Source organism: Crinia signifera, chromosome 4, assembly GCF_055691185.1.
Source record: "Crinia signifera chromosome 4, ASM5569118v1, whole genome shotgun sequence".
In the NCBI taxonomy this organism is placed as follows: Eukaryota; Metazoa; Chordata; class Amphibia; order Anura; family Myobatrachidae; genus Crinia; species Crinia signifera.
In genome coordinates, this window is record NC_139220.1 from 248,377,644 (window position 1) to 248,395,658 (window position 18,015).

The following is an 18,015-nucleotide window of genomic DNA, read 5'->3' on the forward strand; positions in this document are numbered from 1 at the left end:
AAACATGTGGGGTGACATTTAATAGGAGTCGATTTGTGTTTTTTTGTGAACACAGGCTGAGAGCGTGATTGGGCGATGTGTCTCCATGGAGACGCATAGTTTAGCCCTGATTGGCTAAGCTATGAGTTTCCATGGAGACGCATAAAGCCCAAGACGCTCTCAGCCTGTGTAGCGTAGGGAATCAGCGCTACACAGTCTGTTATCTGCACGGGAGAAAGACTGTTCAGCGGCTGACAGTGCGGGCTGAGCCGTCTATGCAGGAGGGAGACAAGCGCTGGATCCTGGATCGGTAAGTATGTGGGTGTAAAAGTGAGGTGTGTGTATGTGTATGTAATAAAGTTATACTTCTCTGTGTGTGTGTGTTTTCTTTTAACATTCTTTTTACAGGTGGACTTTAGACCTCCAGGCGGGCCCATTAATGACCCGCATGCTGGGACTTGTGGTTCTCCAAGTCCCAGCCTGCGGGGGAGGTCTGCTGGCACTTGTAGTTCTCCTGTATAAAGCAATGTTAGGATTGAAAGATTTAATCCTATCAGGCCGGCGTCCACTGGCCAGGGACGCCGGTGACAGCCCCGGGCTTCAGCCCTGGACGGATGAAACCTGGGGGGGGACCCCTTTATTGGGGGGGTCCCCACTCCTCCAAGTACCCTGTCCAAGGCTGACCAGCCACGGTGCTCATGGTACGGCCGGGGGACCTTATGTAAAAAGTGTCCCCCGGCTGTGGCATGACACTGCGGGCTGTTGGAGCCCGGTGCTGGTTTCAAAATGTCCCCCGTATTTTTGGAACCAGGACCGGTCCAAGAGTCCGGGGCTGTTTCAGAAATACGGGGGACCCCTACGCTTTTTGGCCCCCGTATTTTTGGAACCAGGTCCGGCTCAATGAGCCCAGGGCTGGTTATGCACATTACCTCAAATTCGCACATTTTCATGCCTAAAATTCGCACATTATCGCACTAAATCGCACTTTTCTTGCCGGAACACGCACCTCATTAAATATGCGAATCCGCTGCAAAGATGTGATTTTAAAAAAGTGCGATAATGGGCGAAAAACTGAAGTGCGAAAAACTCTCATTCCATTAAATGTCACAATGTGCAAACCATTTGTCATAACAGTTTAAGATGGGTAAGAATAAAGAGCTTTAATGGCCTTTAAAAAATTGCCAAAAATACCCGAGGACAGTGTAGCAAACATACAGTGTGTCCAAAAGAAGCGGTCATATGCTTTTTCTGCATCCAAGGACAAAACAAATGAGTGAGTCTTCTCAGCATTAATGTAATGGGTCAAATCTATGGTACGTCTGGTATTATCAGATGCCTACAGTTGAAATTTGTGGTGTGAATGACAATAATAGGCCATTGTGAACCCACCAGGGCCGGGAGCCTTTGATGGGTTTTGTGTTTTAAGAGGGGAAGCAAACTCCTCCTCTGTGATAGCCACCCCAGGGCATGAGCTGTAATCTCAGAAATAATAGGGAGAGCACAAAAATCCAGGTATTGCTGGATTCCTTGGGTGTGAGAGTAAGCATCTGATGGAGTTGACAAATTATAGAGAGTAACATAGGAATGGGCAAACATACCATTGATTTCTTTGGGATTATATACTATATTCCCTGAGGAATCTCTAAGGGAAGAAATGAAAGTGGATAAATCAATGGGGGCAGGCGGAGTGTATCCAAGGATACTAAAAGAACTAAAAGATGTGTTGGTAGCGCCATTAACAGATTTATTCAACCAGTCACTAGATACAGGTGCAGTTCCAGAGGACTGGAGAAAAGCAAATGTAGTTCCACTGCACAAAAGTGGAAGCAAAGAAGAAGCAAGTAACTACAGACCAGTGAGCCTTACATCAGTAGTAGGGAAAATAATGGAAACACTATTAAAAGAAAGAATAGTGGAATCTTAAATTAAACAACTTACAGGATCCAAAACAGCATGGTTTTACTGCAGGGAGATCATGCCAAACAAGTCTTATTGACTTTTTTGACTCCGTGACCAAAATACTAGATGAAGGGGGGCTGTAGATGTGGCATATCTAGACTTTAGTAAGGCATTTGACACTGTCCCACATCGCAGGCTGCTAAATAAACTTGAAAGTGTGGGATTGGATTATAAAACAATTAAATGGATAAGAACCTGGTTGCAGGATAGGAAACAGACAGTTGTAGTAAATGGAGTGCATTCTATGGAGGGACATGTTACCAGTGGAGTACCCCAGGGATCTGTACTTGGACCAGTGCTCTTTAATATCTTTGTTAGTGACATTGCAAATGGTATTGAAGGGAAAGTATGCCTTTTTGCAGATGACACAAAGATATGCAACAGAGTAGACACAGCAGGAGGGGTAAATCAAATGACTGATGATCTAAGTAAACTTGAGAATTGGTCAAGGGAATGGCAACTACAGTTTAATGCTAAAAGATGCAAAATTATGCACTTGGGACTCAAAAACCCAAAGGCTCAATATAGTATCAAGGGTACTATAATGGAAACTACTGAGGAAGAGAGGGATCTAGGAGTCACTATTTCAAGTGACTTAAAGGCAGGGAGGCAATGTAACAAAGCAATGAGGAAGGCTAGTCATATGCTTGGTTGCATAGGGAGAGGAATCAGTAGCAGAAAAAAGACGTAATAATGCCACTTTATAGGTCATTGGTACGACCTCATCTGGAATACTGTGTCCAGTTCTGGAGACCATATCTTCAGAAGGATATAAATACATTGGAGTGTGTACAAAGAAGGGCAACTAAAATGGTTCATGGCCTACATCACAAAAAACTTACCTGGATAGACTAAAAGATCTTAACATGTATAGTTTGGAGCAGAGAAGGGAAAGGGGGGACATGATAGAAATCTTCAAATATATCAAGGGTTTTAACATAGTACAGGTGGGAAATTTTCTTCAAAGGAAAACAAGTAATAAAACACGAGGACATGCACTGAAACTGGAGGGAGGTAGGTTCAGGGGAAATGTTAGAAAGAATTACTTCACAGAAAGGGTAGTGGATAAGTGGAATAGCCTCCCATCAGAGGTGGTAGAGGCTAAGACAGTAGAACAATTTAAACATGCTTGGGATAGGCATATGAATATCCTTACAAATAAATAAGGGTTGAGTTTACCTGAAGGGTAAAAAAAGGGGCAGACTAGATGGGCCAAATGGTTCTTATCTGCCATCAAATTCTATGTTTCTATAAAAAAACCTGTGAGGCCTTTTTAGATCTAAGTCTACAGGCTTTATCACTCTTGTTATAAAATGTTTGATTTACCCATCAGAGGCCCATCACAGCACGTTCAGCTAAAAGGGCTTGTAGCGCTGGCTGCTTTTGGGAGAGTTGAGAGGCAATAGTAGAGTTTGAAGAGTAAATCAGCGCCTCTTGGGATTTTTTGCAACAGGATCGCAGGCATGGCCAAACTATGGCCCTCCAGCTGTTGTGAAACTATAAGTCCCATCATGCCTTGCCACAGTTTTGCTATTGGGGAATGCTAAAACTATGGCAAGGCATGCTGCGATGTGTAGTTTCACAACAGCTGGAGGGCCAAAGTTTGGCCATGCCTGCTTTGAGCATAGTTTAATGAGCCCCCCAAACTGTAGGAAAGGGTTATCCTGTTACATGGAGTTATTCTGAAAGGACAGTACATCCGGAATGTATTCACAGCGTTTCATTTTTAACACATTCCAAAATCAAATTAATTCATTTTTCCCTCAAAATTTTACACACAATACCCCAATAATAACAATGTGAAAAATGGTATCTTTAAATGTTTGCAAATTTATTTAAAAAAAAAGACATTAAGAAATCACATGTACATACAGGATTGTCTCGGGCACAAATCTGGGGAACGGTACAAAAAAAGATCTGCTGCTTTGAAGGTCCCAATAAGCAAAGTGGCCTCCATCATCCATAATGAGACACATTCGGAACCACTGGGGCTCTTCCTAGAGCTGGCAATCGGGGGAGGAGGACCCTAGCCAGGGATGTTGTCAAGAACCCAAAGGTCACTCTGCCAACTACGGAATTCCTTTGAGGAGAGAGAAGATCCTTCTCAGCACAAATCCACCAATCAGGCCTGTATGGTAGATGAAAGCCACTCCTTAGCAAAAAAAGCACTTGGCAGCCCGCCTGGAGTTTGCCAAAATGCACCTGAAGGACACTGAGACCATGAGAAACAAAATTCTCTGGTAGGATGAGACAAATATTAAATTATTTGGTGTAAATGCCAGGTGACATGTTTGAAAGAAACCAGGCACTGCTCATCACCAGGCCAATACCATCCCTACAAGTGAAGCATGGTGGTTACAGTAGCATCATGCTGTGGCAATAACTAGGAGACTAATCAGGATAGAGGGAAAGATGAATGCAGCATTGCACAGAGACAGGATGAAAACTCATGTGCTCATGACCTTAGACCGGGGCGACGGTTCATTTTAAAGCAGGACAATGACCCTAAGCACACAGCCAAGATATTAAAGGAGTGGCTTCAGGACAACTCTGTGAATGTCCTTGAGTGATCCAGCCAGAGCCCAGACTTGTATCCGATTGAACATCTCTGTACAGATCTGAAAATGGCTGTGCATCGACGCTTCCCATATGACTGGATGGAGTTTGTGAGGTGCTGCCAAGAGGAATTGATGAAACTGCTCAAACATAGGTGTGCCAAGCTTGTGACATCTTATTCATAAAGACTTGAGAAGTTGAAACGTTTTTACATTATCACTATGTGTATCGAATTTTGAGCGGAAACCTAATTTATTCCATTTTGGAATAAGGCTGTAGCATAACACATTTGTGATCACTAGGTGATTAATCGCGCCCTACGGGCGCTCTTCACACCGGCGTAAGGGGCTACGCCCCTTAATTTGTGAACATTTGTATTGTGAGAAATATGGTTAGAATTGTATGAAAGATGCCCTGTATTGCAGCTTCTGGCAGTGGGTGAGGGTCCAGCGTGGCAGCACAGGAGTACCGGACGGTGGCCCTGAGTCAGTGTCTCCTCCTACTGGGTGGGAGTTAGGGTGCATGAGAGCAGGAGGCTGGGATATGAGGCATGATAGGGTTATGTGGGCAACACAGCGTCAGCGATTACCCAGTGGTGGAAGTTACGGTTCAGGAGAGCAGGAAGCTGGGTAGTGATAGGGGTGTGTGGGCATACGGGGGACTAAAGAGGGTGGTGGACACTGTGCAGCTTCTGCCAGTGGGTGAGGGTCCAGCGTGGCAGCACAGAAATACAGGAGTCAGTGTCTCCTCCGACTGGGTGGGAGTTAGGGTGCATGAGAGCAGGAGGCTGGGCGGTAAAGCATGATAGGGGAATGTGGGCAACACAGGGTGAGCGGGTCTCCACTGGCGGAAGTTACGGGGCAGGAGAACAGGAGGCAGGGCAGTGTCCTCACACATTGATGGCAAAAGTATTCAACATCGGCCATAAACCATCGATTATTTGAAAATCATTGATGGTCGATGGGCATCCCTAGAACTGGAGGAGGGTGGGGGACAGTATGCAGCTCCCGGCAGTGGGTGAGCGTCTCCTCCCACTGGGAGGGAGTGAGCGTGCATGAGAGCAGGAGGCTGTATAATAGTGGTATGTGGGCAAGACATTGATAAAAGTTGTGGCGCTGGTGCAGAGGGCAGTGGGGAAACCTGCAGTGCGACAGCCAGGGCCGGATTTCCCACCTAGGGGCGGTACCTGCTTGTGGTGGTACAGGATCCCCCATTGTCACGGGGGTACGTGAAATGCGGGAGCGGGGGCCACGGTGGTCCGCTGGGGGGTGGAATTGCCGGAATGGGGTCTGGGGGGTCTGCAAATTGCGGGAGGGGGGGTGGTGTGTGGGGATCCGCGGTTAGCGGGAGGGGGGGGTCCGCAAATCGTGGGCGCTTGAATCGTGGGAAGGGGGGTCCGCAAATTGCGGGAGGGGGGTTGTCGGGGTTAGTGAATTGCGGGAGGGGGGGTTGCGGAGGTCCGTGAATTGCGGGAGGGGCGTGTGGGGTGCCGTGAGTTAAGGGGGGGTGGTGCGGGGGTCCGTGAATCACGGGAGGGGTCATGAATCGCAGGAGGGGGGGGTCGTGGGGGGGCTGCGAATCGCAGGAGATGGGGTGTGGGGGGTTGCCGTGAATTGCATGAGGGGGGCGTGAATCAAGGGAGGGTGGGCGCAGGGGGGTGGTGCGGGGGTCCGTGAATCGCGGGAGGGGGCATGAATCGCGGGAGGGGGGGTCGTGGGGGGGTTCCGAATCGCAGGAAGGGGGGTATGGGGGGTGCCGTGAATTGCGTGAGGGGGGCATGAATCGCGGGAGGGGGGGTCCCCGAATGTGTGAATTACGGGGCGGTCGCAAATCGCGAGAGGTGCCAAGGGGGCCCGCAAATCGCGGGAGGGGGGCGCTACGGGGGGTTTCGTGAATCGCGGGAGGGGGGGTCGTGGGGGGTTGCGAATCGCAGGAAGGGGGGTGTGGGGGGTGCCGTGAATTGCGTGAGGGGGGCATGAATCGTGGGAGGTGGGGTCCCCGAATGTGTGAATTAGGGGGCGGTCGCAAATCGCGAGAAGTGCCGAGGGGGCCCGCAAATCGCGGGAGGGGGGCGCTACGGGGGGTTCCGTGAATCGCAGGAGGGGGCGGCGCGAATTGCGGGAGGGGGGTCGCAAATCACAGTAGGGGGGGGGTGCCGTGAAATGCGGGAGCGGGGGCCACGGTGGTCCGCTGGGGGGTGGAATTGCCGGAAGGGGGTCTGGGGGGTGTGCAAATTGCGGGAGGGGGGGTGGTGTGTGGGGATACGCGGTTAGCGGGAGGGGGGGGTCCGCAAATCGTGGGCGCTTGAATCGTGGGAAGGGGGGTCCGCAAATTGCGGGAGGGGGGTTGTCGGGGTTAGTGAATTGCGGGAGGGGGGGTTGCGGAGGTCCGTGAATTGCGGGAGGGGCGCGTGGGGTGCCGTGAGTTAAGGGGGGGTGGTGCGGGGGTCCGTGAATCACGGGAGGGGTCATGAATCGCAGGAGGGGGGGGTCGTGGGGGGGCTGCGAATCGCAGGAGATGGGGTGTGGGGGGTTGCCGTGAATTGCATGAGGGGGGCGTGAATCAAGGGAGGGTGGGCGCAGGGGGGTGGTGCGGGGGTCCGTGAATCGCGGGAGGGGGCATGAATCGCGGGAGGGGGGGTCGTGGGGGGGTTCCGAATCGCAGGAAGGGGGGTATGGGGGGTGCCGTGAATTGCGTGAGGGGGGCATGAATCGCGGGAGGGGGGGTCCCCGAATGTGTGAATTACGGGGCGGTCGCAAATCGCGAGAGGTGCCAAGGGGGCCCGCAAATCGCGGGAGGGGGGCGCTACGGGGGGTTTCGTGAATCGCGGGAGGGGGGGTCGTGGGGGGTTGCGAATCGCAGGAAGGGGGGTGTGGGGGGTGCCGTGAATTGCGTGAGGGGGGCATGAATCGCGGGAGGTGGGGTCCCCGAATGTGTGAATTAGGGGGCGGTCGCAAATCGCGAGAAGTGCCGAGGGGGCCCGCAAATCGCGGGAGGGGGGCGCTACGGGGGGTTCCGTGAATCGCAGGAGGGGGCGGCGCGAATTGCGGGAGGGGGGTCGCAAATCACAGTAGGGGGGGGGGGTGCCGTGAATCGCGGGAGGGGGGGTCGTGGGGGGCCCTTTTAATGCCGGGAGGGGGGGTCGCAGGGGTCCCGCGAATCGCGGGAGGGGAGGATGCAGGGGTCCTGCGAATCGCGGGAGAGGGCTCACGGGAGGGAGGGGTCGCTGGGGTCCCGCGATTTTCGGGAGGGTCGCGGGGGTCCCGCGTTTCGCGGGAGGGGGTGGTCGCGGAGGTCCAGCGAATCGCGGGAGGGGGTGGTCGGGTCTGGGACGGATATTAGACAGCACTTACATCGACAGCCATTACATCGACACCATTAGTTCGACAGCTCAATAGGTCGACATGGTTTTAGGTCGACATACCATTAGGTCGACATGTCATTATGTCGACAGCTCATTAGGTCGACAGCTCATTAGGCCGACATGTTTTTAGGTCGACACTGCCATTAGGTCGACAGAGTTTATGTCAACAGTCAAAAGGTCGACATGGGTTTTTTCACTGTTTTTTGGCCGAAATGTCGACACAGTCGACATGGACACAGTTTGAAGTGTACCGCAGCCGCTCGCTATGCTTCGGGCACGGTGCCTCGCTGCGCTCGGCACACTATTTTATTCTCCCACCACGCCCTAGTGGATAGTAGGGCATGAAATACCGCCTGTCGGCACATGTCGGCTCAATAAACAGTGAAAAAACCCATGTCGACCTTTTGACTGTCGACATAGACACTGTCGACCTAATGGCAGTGTCGACCTAAAAACATGTCGACCTAATGAGCTGTCGACCTAATGAGCTGTCGACATAATGACATGTCGACCTAATGGTATGTCGACCTAAAACCATGTCGACCTATTGAGCTGTCGAACTAATGGTGTCGATGTAATGGCTGTCGATGTAAGTGCTGTCTAACAATAGTCCGGATACCGGGGTGGTCACGGGGGTCCCGCGAATCGCGGGAGGGGGGGTTCACGGGGGTCCCGCGAATCACGGGAGGGGGGGTCGCGGGGGTCCCGAGACTCGCGGGAGGGTGGAAAGCGGGGGTCCCGCGAATCGCGGGAGTGCGGGGTCCCGCGAATGGTGGGAGGGGGGGGTCACGGGGGTTCCGCAAATCGTAGGAGGGGGGGGGTCGCGGGGGTCCCGCGAATCGCGGGAGGGGGGTCGCGGGGGTCCCGCGATTCGCGCGGGGGTCCCGCGATTCGCGGGAGTCGCAGGGGGGTCCCGCGAATCGCGGGGGGGTCCCGCAAATCGCGGGAGGGGGGGGTCGCGGGGGGGTCCCGGCAGAGGGTAGGGATGTGCAGGAGTAATGGTGGATGGTGGCTGTGGAGTAATGGTGGATGGTGGGCGTGTACTGTAGCCCTGGCTGGGCGGGGGGAGGTGATGTCAAGGGGGTGGAACGTCAGACACATGAAAGTGAAACTGTTCTACACAGGAACGTTCTCCACAGGGGTTGAGTGACAGATCTGGCTAAATATATGAGACAAGCTTTATTTTCTATAGGGCTCTATGTACTAAATAATACTTTGTACTTGCTAGACCCATGGCTTTAAGCTTTAGAGCTCTCCATTTGTTGTAAAACTACACATCCCAGCAATCCATAACACAGTTAAGCATTCCCAAATAGCAACATTGTGGTAGGGCATAACTGAACTTACAGCTTCACAAGAGCTGGAGAGCCACAGATTGATCAGGCCTGTTTAGATTTTCGGGGCCTATTGTTTCAGGGTATTCTGTAAAGAACTTTGTTGAAGGACCAAATGAGGCAAACAAATAGAAGTAGTTCAAGTGATATTAGAAAAGATGCATCAGGCGCTGGATTTAGACAGATCAGGCAGACACAGGGGGTTATTTTGTTTTGGTTCACTCTTTCTGACAAACTCATTCTTAGATGGATAAAACCATGTGCACTGCAGGTGGGGCAGATGAGAGAATTATATTTGGGTGGGGTTTTAATTCAAAGTGAGATCTTTATTGCAGTGTAAAAATAAAGCAGCCAGTATTTTCCCTGCACAGAAACAAAATAACTCACCCAAATCTAATTCTCTCTGCACATTTTACATCTGCCCCCCTGCAATGCACATGGTTTTGCCCAGAATAAGGTCCACAGTGAGCATCACAAAAACAAACAAACCAGGTAATATAAGGGTATGGGGTTTGCAGCATGCAATGACCATAAACAATTTTAGGTCATGGGCACACAGTGGGCAACAGAATAAAGTTCAGCCAAGGTCATAGGAGACAAACCAGACAATTCTGGTTATAACAAAGAAGTAGTCACAGGAATGCAAGTTCATCATGCTAGGTTGGACAGAGATAAAGCTGAAATGGTAGCTTTAAGAATCCTAGGTAATCAATAGTATGTTTAAGCCTTTGAATTGCATGAACAAGGAGTAAGCTAAAGCCCTGTACACACAGTGAGATTTTGGCTAATGGGCAATTTATCACTAAGCAATATCGAGAAAGATTTTGGTTAGATGCACTGGAGATTTTGACTAAGCGATTTTGTCTAAAGGCCCATACACACTGGGCGACTTTGAGCTGAAAGTCGCTCAAAACAGCAAGTTTGAGCGGCTTTCAGCTCAAAGCCACCCGGTGTGTATGCCCCAGCGATGGGCGATGAGTGCTGCTGCACATTCCCGCATCTTCGCCGGTAAAGCTGTTCATGTGCTTATACCAGCACATTAGCAGCTTTGAGTACCGCTTTGCATAGCACTGCCCTATGCAAAGCCATTCTTGCCCCTCCTTCGGCGCCGGGCAGGGGGAAAGCCGTTCAGTGTGTATGCACTGAGTGGCTCCCCCCACCCTGCGCGATGAACGCGATCATCGCTGTCCATACACGCTAGGCATAGTCGCCCAGTGTGTATGGACTTTAAGTAATGATAGTCTATGATCTAGTCAAAACGGTCTTGCCTGTACAATCTATGCTAGACAATACTGACTAAGCACCCCTGGGACCAGAGATGCTGCTAAAGAGGACCCTAAAGGCCACCGTGGAACCATCGGGGCACCACCAGGGGACCAGATAAGTATAGAAAAATATATATATATTCCAAAACCCGAAAAAATACCTTATCCAAAATGCCTGTGGTCCCGAGCATTTCAGATAAAAGATACTCAACCTGTACTGTATACTAGATGTTTTCTAGGATATCTGAAACCCGTGTATTTTTGTTCACAAAAACATAATAAATACACTAGAAAAGTCTAGATAAAGGATGGCATTTATTAAGAGAAAATGGTCTTTACAGCAGATTACTAAGAAAAACAGATAAATTAAAGCTAGTTACAAAGTAAACTTGCATATTACAGAAAACAATCATGACTTGTACAGTTATAACTTTTTACATAATTACACAATAAACATAAAATAATTAAGTTCTGTTCTCGTTTCAATTTCTTTACAGCATTTAGAAAAAAAAATACCAAAAAAAAAAAAAAACAATAGCATTTAGCATAGAGTTCTGGGTCATTTAAAAATCACAGTAATTTTACAAAGTAGCGCCATGACACAAAATGCGTTGGTCGCCAGTTTCTCACTGCTATTCCTTAAATGAGGAACAGTCCTGTGTTCAGATCTTTAAATGACACCTACATGTACCTCAGTACAGGCATTTATAAAACAAAAGCAGAGGTATACATGGTATTATAAACCTCCTGAGCATTTCGTAGTTTAGTTACTATAGTGCAGTCCGGGTTAGAAATATATAATATACAACAGTACAAAGCTAATGTTTTATTTCGTATAGACAGAATGAAATGGAATGCCGTTCACTTCCTATTTTCATGAACAAATAGTTTTTCATACATTTAAGATGTATATACAATAAATACAAAAGAAATTGCTAAATTTACACTGAAGCATAACACTACATTATGCGTCTTCTCCACAGCCCTACATTTCTTGCAGATCATATGCTTATTTTGCATAGTACAAATAATTTTGTTTAGTGCGAAAGGTACTATTCTCCTGAGATCATCCTGGTCATATATAAGAGTTTGTGATTTAGTAAAATGGACAAATAATGAGTTCAGTTCATTTGTGGGTGACGTGTAAATCATTTGTCCCAAAAACTTATTTAATTATGGATGGGCTATTATTTATGTCTATATAATTGTATAGCGCCACCTATGAAGTGCTTTCTTAGAACCTGCAGGCAGGGACACATATGGCTCCCAGGAAGATCATTTTTCAGATTATAAATCACATTGCTTCCCATATCACTTCTTTAAAATTAAATGGGATGTATTGAATTTGTTATTCATTAGAGACACCAATGACCATTGTCCAAATACATTCAGTGGAAACAGACAGGACTTAGGCTGTGTACACACGGGGGCGATTTTGTGTAATATCGCGGGTAATATGGTTGCTGAGCGACCATATTGCCCGTGATGGGAGTGTGCACTGGCGATATATCGCCGGGTGCGTGCTCCCGTTTTCTCCCCCGTAGTGTTCGCTGGTTGCAGGAACATGCTCCTGCGACAAGCTGATTTACACTGCCGGGCTCCCCCGGCAGTTTCTTTTTCATCAGCTACCATCTCTGGTTGCTGATGCAAACGAGACACTAAGCGATATATCGCTCATCGCGAGCGATATATCACTCAGCGATATATGCCCCCGTGTGTACAGGGCTTAACTGTAAAAACAGAGACACACATGGACATTGGACAGATTACATTTAGGACATGTGACTTCATTTGGCCTGAACATGGAAGCAACCTGATACTTAGACAAAGTGACCAACATGAATTCTGGAAGCCATGACTGACCGATATCAATAGGGACCAGAAGAAAAAACTCATACTAATGAATAGCACAAATGTGCCATACTATCAAAGGGTAAGACTGGCATATTATAGTTTGTTAGAAATAGTCAAGATTCCAGACCTTGCTAGAGACTGCCCTTTCGCTTGGCATAATATCCTTAGTAGAGAGACAAACCATTTCATTCTGTCTTACGAAGATTAGCGATATACAAACAGGAAAGGAAAAGCGTGATTTGAGAAGGAATAGGGTTATGTTAGAAGGGTTGGCGCGTCTCTGCGGCCTGTCCAGCAGGCGTTATATCCAGAGTGGTTGGAAAAGGAATGTTAAGGGTAATCGTTCATATCTCTTGAAAAAAAAAAAAAAAAAGGTTTTATTCTCTGCTGAACAGCCCAACAGAAGAAAAAACATTAATAACGTATAATAAATTGCAACTTTGTAACTTGAAAATAAAAAGTGAATAAATTTATATTTGCATTGCAGTTACCTTGGCAGTCAAGGGAAACAAACACTTCCTCACAGGATTCAGCCGCCTGTTTGTTACACAGGACATCGAATATAATTTCTGTGAGGTTAGATAGACCACACTCAACACAATAAGTGCTCTTTTATTCTTTAGAAAGCAACTTGGATGAGGTCTCAAGCAGCAATAAGTCATAAGATTCAATTAAAGCTTCAAGAAAGGTGCTTAAACCCAACATAAAGCGTGTTGACGGTACAGTATTACCAGGCTGTGACCCAATCCTGCGCTATACAGTCTATGATCAGAGACCTCTGGTCTTCAATAGGGTTGTTCCTATTTCACAAGAATAGAAACCTAGCAACAGCAAAATACTGCTAACACCACATTACTGGACATGGAAATACAATGTGCACTTTAATGTACAAAACATTAAGCAGGAAACAAGTTCTCAGTGGCCTGGGATGTTTGGCTTCTCAGTGTAACCCTTACATGTGTACAGAATAGTATTCATGACCATTAATAATCAGAACATTAGCAATAGTCTTCAACTTTGATTACAGCAGCTAGCCCAACTGCTAACATAGCTACAACTGAGTTTATTGCAAATTACAAGAGAGAAACCAGTTTAGAGTGGCACAGTCCCTGTAGGAAACAATGGAGCCTCCTACTCTACACTAGGATCCAGGGGTAGATGTGTGAAACAGTAATCAGCTCCTAACTGTCCCTTTTTAAACCCAGTCTATAACTTAACAGTCAGAAGCTGATCGGCCGGTGATAAAGTACAAGGCATTTTATCACTTCTCCTCCCTTATCACTGCTTCATACATCTACCCCACAGTCACACAGTATATACACCTACTGCACTACAGAGTGAGTCATGCACAGCATACGCCTCCTGCACTACAGGGTCAATCATGCATAACACACCTCCTGCACTACAGATTTAATTGTGCAGTATGCATTTCCCACACTAAGGATTTAGTTATATAAGGTCTACCCCACCTGCGCTACTGAGTCAGTCATGGAGGGTATACAACTTCTACACTACAGATTCTGGGCAGTTTCCAATTAGCTGCAGAATGGATTCACCGGGGGTTAGCCATGATAGCCATCACTTATCGGAGATTATGCTTCATGTGCATTAATCATGCAAAGCATAACCCCCAATAATTAGCCTTTAAAGCCACAATAGCACATGGGTCTGGTAACTGGCCTCATGTGTTATCGGCCGAAAAGGAGACATTTTTCTCACAAAAAAACACATGCTTTATTTCGATTGCCCTCCCGTGCTACTGATTCATTCAGTCCCGGAGAGTATACTCCGCCTTGTCTATATAATGTAACCCTCCTGCACTATGGATTCTTTAATTCTCCACATTTGAATATTTTAGAGAGAGATGACCAAGTATTTATAACAAACAGTACGTTCCTGGACATTCTTGATGGTCTATTTCTTACGAATTGAGCTATTTAGGCGATAGCTGCTTATAAAGTGCATAGTGGCATTATACCGTGAAGGATGTTTTGACATTTGTATTACCCATTACTATTCCCAATATTCTGTCACTCATAGCCGAATTAGCTATTTTACCCATATACCCTCATTTTGGGATGGGGGTTCCAGAAACTGTAACATCATCTGATATAGATAGGGCTATATTATTGTCCCTTCCTCAGGCACTTCTTTAAATGTTTATTTTTACCATAAAAATATTTTTGCTACTATATTTATTATTTGTAAGTCAGAAAGGTAAAGAGAAATAAAAGAGCCAGTTCAGGAAACTTGTGCATCCACAGCTGTTGTACAGTTACTACATCTGCTAGGCCAACATCAGCAGCTAATCAGGGCAAACACACAAACATACAGTATGTTATGGTAATTGGGGCACTTAATATGAACTCTATAAACTAGTGAGGTTGTATTACCAGGACTCCATCTACTTAGAAATCCAGCAATCCAGTGGTAAAGCTCGGACCACTTGCTTTATTTTGGTAGCCCCACAGTACAAAATACACCCAATGTGTGTCATACTGTACAAAGTAGATGAGACATCCCTGCAGCCCAATTGTGTGTTTACTCTAAAAAAAACATTCAATAACCTAAACAAAAAAAAGGAAAAATAATGGCAAGTGGTTTCAAAATTATGTCACAAGTTAACTGAAATTATAAAGGGGACGGAAAGGAAACAAATAATACTTTAAATCTGCTGCTTTTCACAACAACAAATTCTCTGTACAGAGGAGAATCTTGCTGTGGTCACAAGGCAGCCTTGGCACGGAACCAACTGTAACTCTCCATTAAGAATGCATAGTTTGCCCTCTACTGGCCACATGGTGCCTTGCGGAGTCGTGCTAAGCACAAACTGGCACAAGGAGATAAATGGGAAAAATGTAACATCCTTACTGAGCACTGCCAAAATGACAACTGAACATTTTGTTCTTTAATAATTTAAATCTATATCTAGTCTAAATGTAAAGACCTACTTCATTAGACACTTTCATCCATATTAACTTTCTTGTTGCAAAAGAAAAAAATAAACAATCCACAGTCTTGTAAGATTAGAAATCATAACCTGCAAACTATGGGAGTAACAAAGTCTAGTGAACTTAACAGGTGGGAAATAAAGAGAAGTGGAACTCTGCGATGTACAGTAATAGTTCCATTCTCAATGGCGCTGATGCAGTGGCAATCTCTTATTACAGTTGCGATATTACATTCGAGTATGTTGCTGCAGTATTCTACTAAACGGATATTGAAGCCCCAGACACATAGGTGGTGAGACTGTTTGCACCCTGGTTACTTTCTCCCATTCTAGGTCTCCTGAAGTATGGCAGGCTATTAAACAACAGTGGTGTGGGGGTGCTGGGGGGGGGTTATTTTCATCAAACACCAAACAATGGGAGCGGACAGTGAGCAGTGCTGCAATCCTCTGTAAGAAATGTAACAGAAGCAGTAACAAGTCACATTTCCTCATGTAACCCATCCAGGCTTTATGGTGTGGATGCTGCAGTATGGAATGAGAATGGCGAGTGTACAGTAATATGTGCGTACACATGTCCTATATAAAACATTGTTCTCAGCAGAAGATCTCTTCCTCTTGGGTCGGTCCTCCCACGGGAAGAGAGTCTGTAAAACAAATCAACATGGTTATGTCAATAAAAAGTTGAATGAAAGGACTCTCATATTTTTTACTCACAGCTATAGATGCTAAATTATTTCTTCTCAATGAGCAGGAACCAAATAATGGATATAAGATCTTGAGGGTCACCTTCATGGGGCACCCAAAGCTGAGACAGACTTCAGTAAGAGACTGTTCCCTAGCACAGAGTACTGCATGCTCTCCTACATATCTTGTGACAGGAGGACAGTGGGGTTCGTGCAAGGTTGGTGACGATGGCTTCCCAAAATGCAGGAGCAATTTACTTTAACTAACAAGGCTGAAATTGCAGGTGTAGGAAAAGCTGCAACCTTCATGAGATAGTGTACAGTACGTTCTGCTTGGCACCAGCAGCATAGCTGCCTGGTCAGATACTGTACTTAGCCTCATGTTTATGGGTCATAGGGTTCACAAGAGAAAGGTCGACACGCATTAGGCTGACCACTGAAGGTCGACATGTCTGAAGGTCAACATGGGGTAAGTTGACAGTCAAAAGGCCGCCATGAGGGTTTCCACCTTTTTAATCCCGAATGTCGACATGGACACCACTGCACTTGCCATTTTTTTCTCCCATCATGCCCTAGTGGATGGCAGGGCATGAAATTCTGCCTGTCGACACGTCGGCTGATAAAAAAGTGAAAACCCATGTCAACCTTCCCCATGTTGACCAAATACATGTGTAAACCTAATGATCCTGTTGACCTAACCCCATGTCAACCTTCAGTGGTTGACCCAATGCATGTCGACCTTCCTCTTCTCGACCTAGTGATCGTATACCATGTTTATAGCCATGTGTATTGTTTCACGAATAGGCGCGAGTATAACAAAAAAACGGTACTTATGTATTATCTGGGCTCCCATGTTAAATGCACCCCATTTTTTCATACCCCTACTATCCAACTACGCATGGAGTTGATTTTATATAGTGTGGCGAGCGCAGCGAGCCCCGCGAGGGGACGCGGTCTCATAAGAAAAACGGGAGCCCAGATATTACATAAGTACCCAAAAAACTCCTCTTTAACCCTTTGAGTGCCAACATCTCTGCAAGATGTTTAAAATATCCACTAAAAGGGCCAGCGTCACTCAATTTTTTATAAAAAATAAAATGAAAATAGACAATATATAAACAATACACATTATAGGTCATGGTTTGCTTCTGCAATTTTGACACCTATTTTCACAAATCTGCTTGGCACTCCGTCGTGTATGTACGATGAACATGAGCTACACGGTCACCAAACATAACCATCCAACCACCCCCCCCACAAACACACATTTTATTTTAAGTAAATAATTGGTTTCACCTACCTGAGGTTGGGGAACGGCTTCCTTTACCCTTCTTCTTTTTGTCCTTTTTTTCCTTTGGTTTTGATAAATTAAAAAGGCGAGTGGGGGTAGGTCCCTCCACTGATTTATTAGTCTGGCTCCCGAGCAGATTGAAGTGGCCTTTTCCTTTTTGTTTACTGTCTGTCCGTAACAAGCTGTCCTTTTTTGGTGAAGCAGACAGGTCAGACTCCAAGTGCTCGTGTTTTGGTGCGCTAGAATTATACCATTTTGATGAAGAGTCCGTGCCCACAGAGAGTGAAGACACCCTGCTCAGCTTTTCCTGTTGCCCCGAAATCTAGACAAAATACAAATAAATATTAATCTGAAGTCCAGACAACCTCCTTCTTAATCTAGTCACTATCTTGCATATGTGCCGAGAAAAGCATTTCCACAAATCTGCAGGTAGCTTATAGAAAAGGAGGAGATTCCTTTAGCAACCAATCAGATTGTATCTCAAAAACTACAAATTTACATCTATATTATATTTATTCAGTTTTTCTTTTCCTTTAGATCAGGATATTTGGAGCTGGACCCGATTCTGTCCCGATCTAAGCCAGTACTATTATTACACCAGCTTCCTTTTTCAAACAATCTGAGTCTTAAAACAATGAATTTAAGAACCACAAATGAGTGAAAACATAAATAACAGGCATGAAATCCATTGCATGGTATACTGCATCAATGCTAATTGATAAAGTGCTATGTACACTTTTCCATTCAGAGGTAAGCAGAGATTGCATGCTGCTTGTTCAT

At 46.4% G+C, this 18,015-nt stretch overlaps 1 protein-coding gene across 12 annotated transcripts in view; it reads right to left on the reverse strand.

Moving 5' to 3' along the window:
• Positions 1-15,639: 15,639 nt before the first annotated feature.
• AKAP13 (A-kinase anchoring protein 13) overlaps positions 15,640-18,015 on the reverse strand; it is a 200,581-nt gene continuing 198,205 nt past the window's right edge. For all 12 annotated transcript variants that reach the window (XM_083184218.1, XM_083184216.1, XM_083184220.1 and 9 more), the window contains 2 exons: positions 17,245-17,557; positions 15,640-15,905 (listed from right to left, as the gene is read on the reverse strand). In XM_083184218.1, coding sequence (XP_083040344.1) covers positions 15,856-15,905; positions 17,245-17,557 — 363 coding nt within the window. In that variant the 3' untranslated portion in view covers positions 15,640-15,855. The remainder of the gene's footprint in view (positions 15,906-17,244; positions 17,558-18,015) is intronic.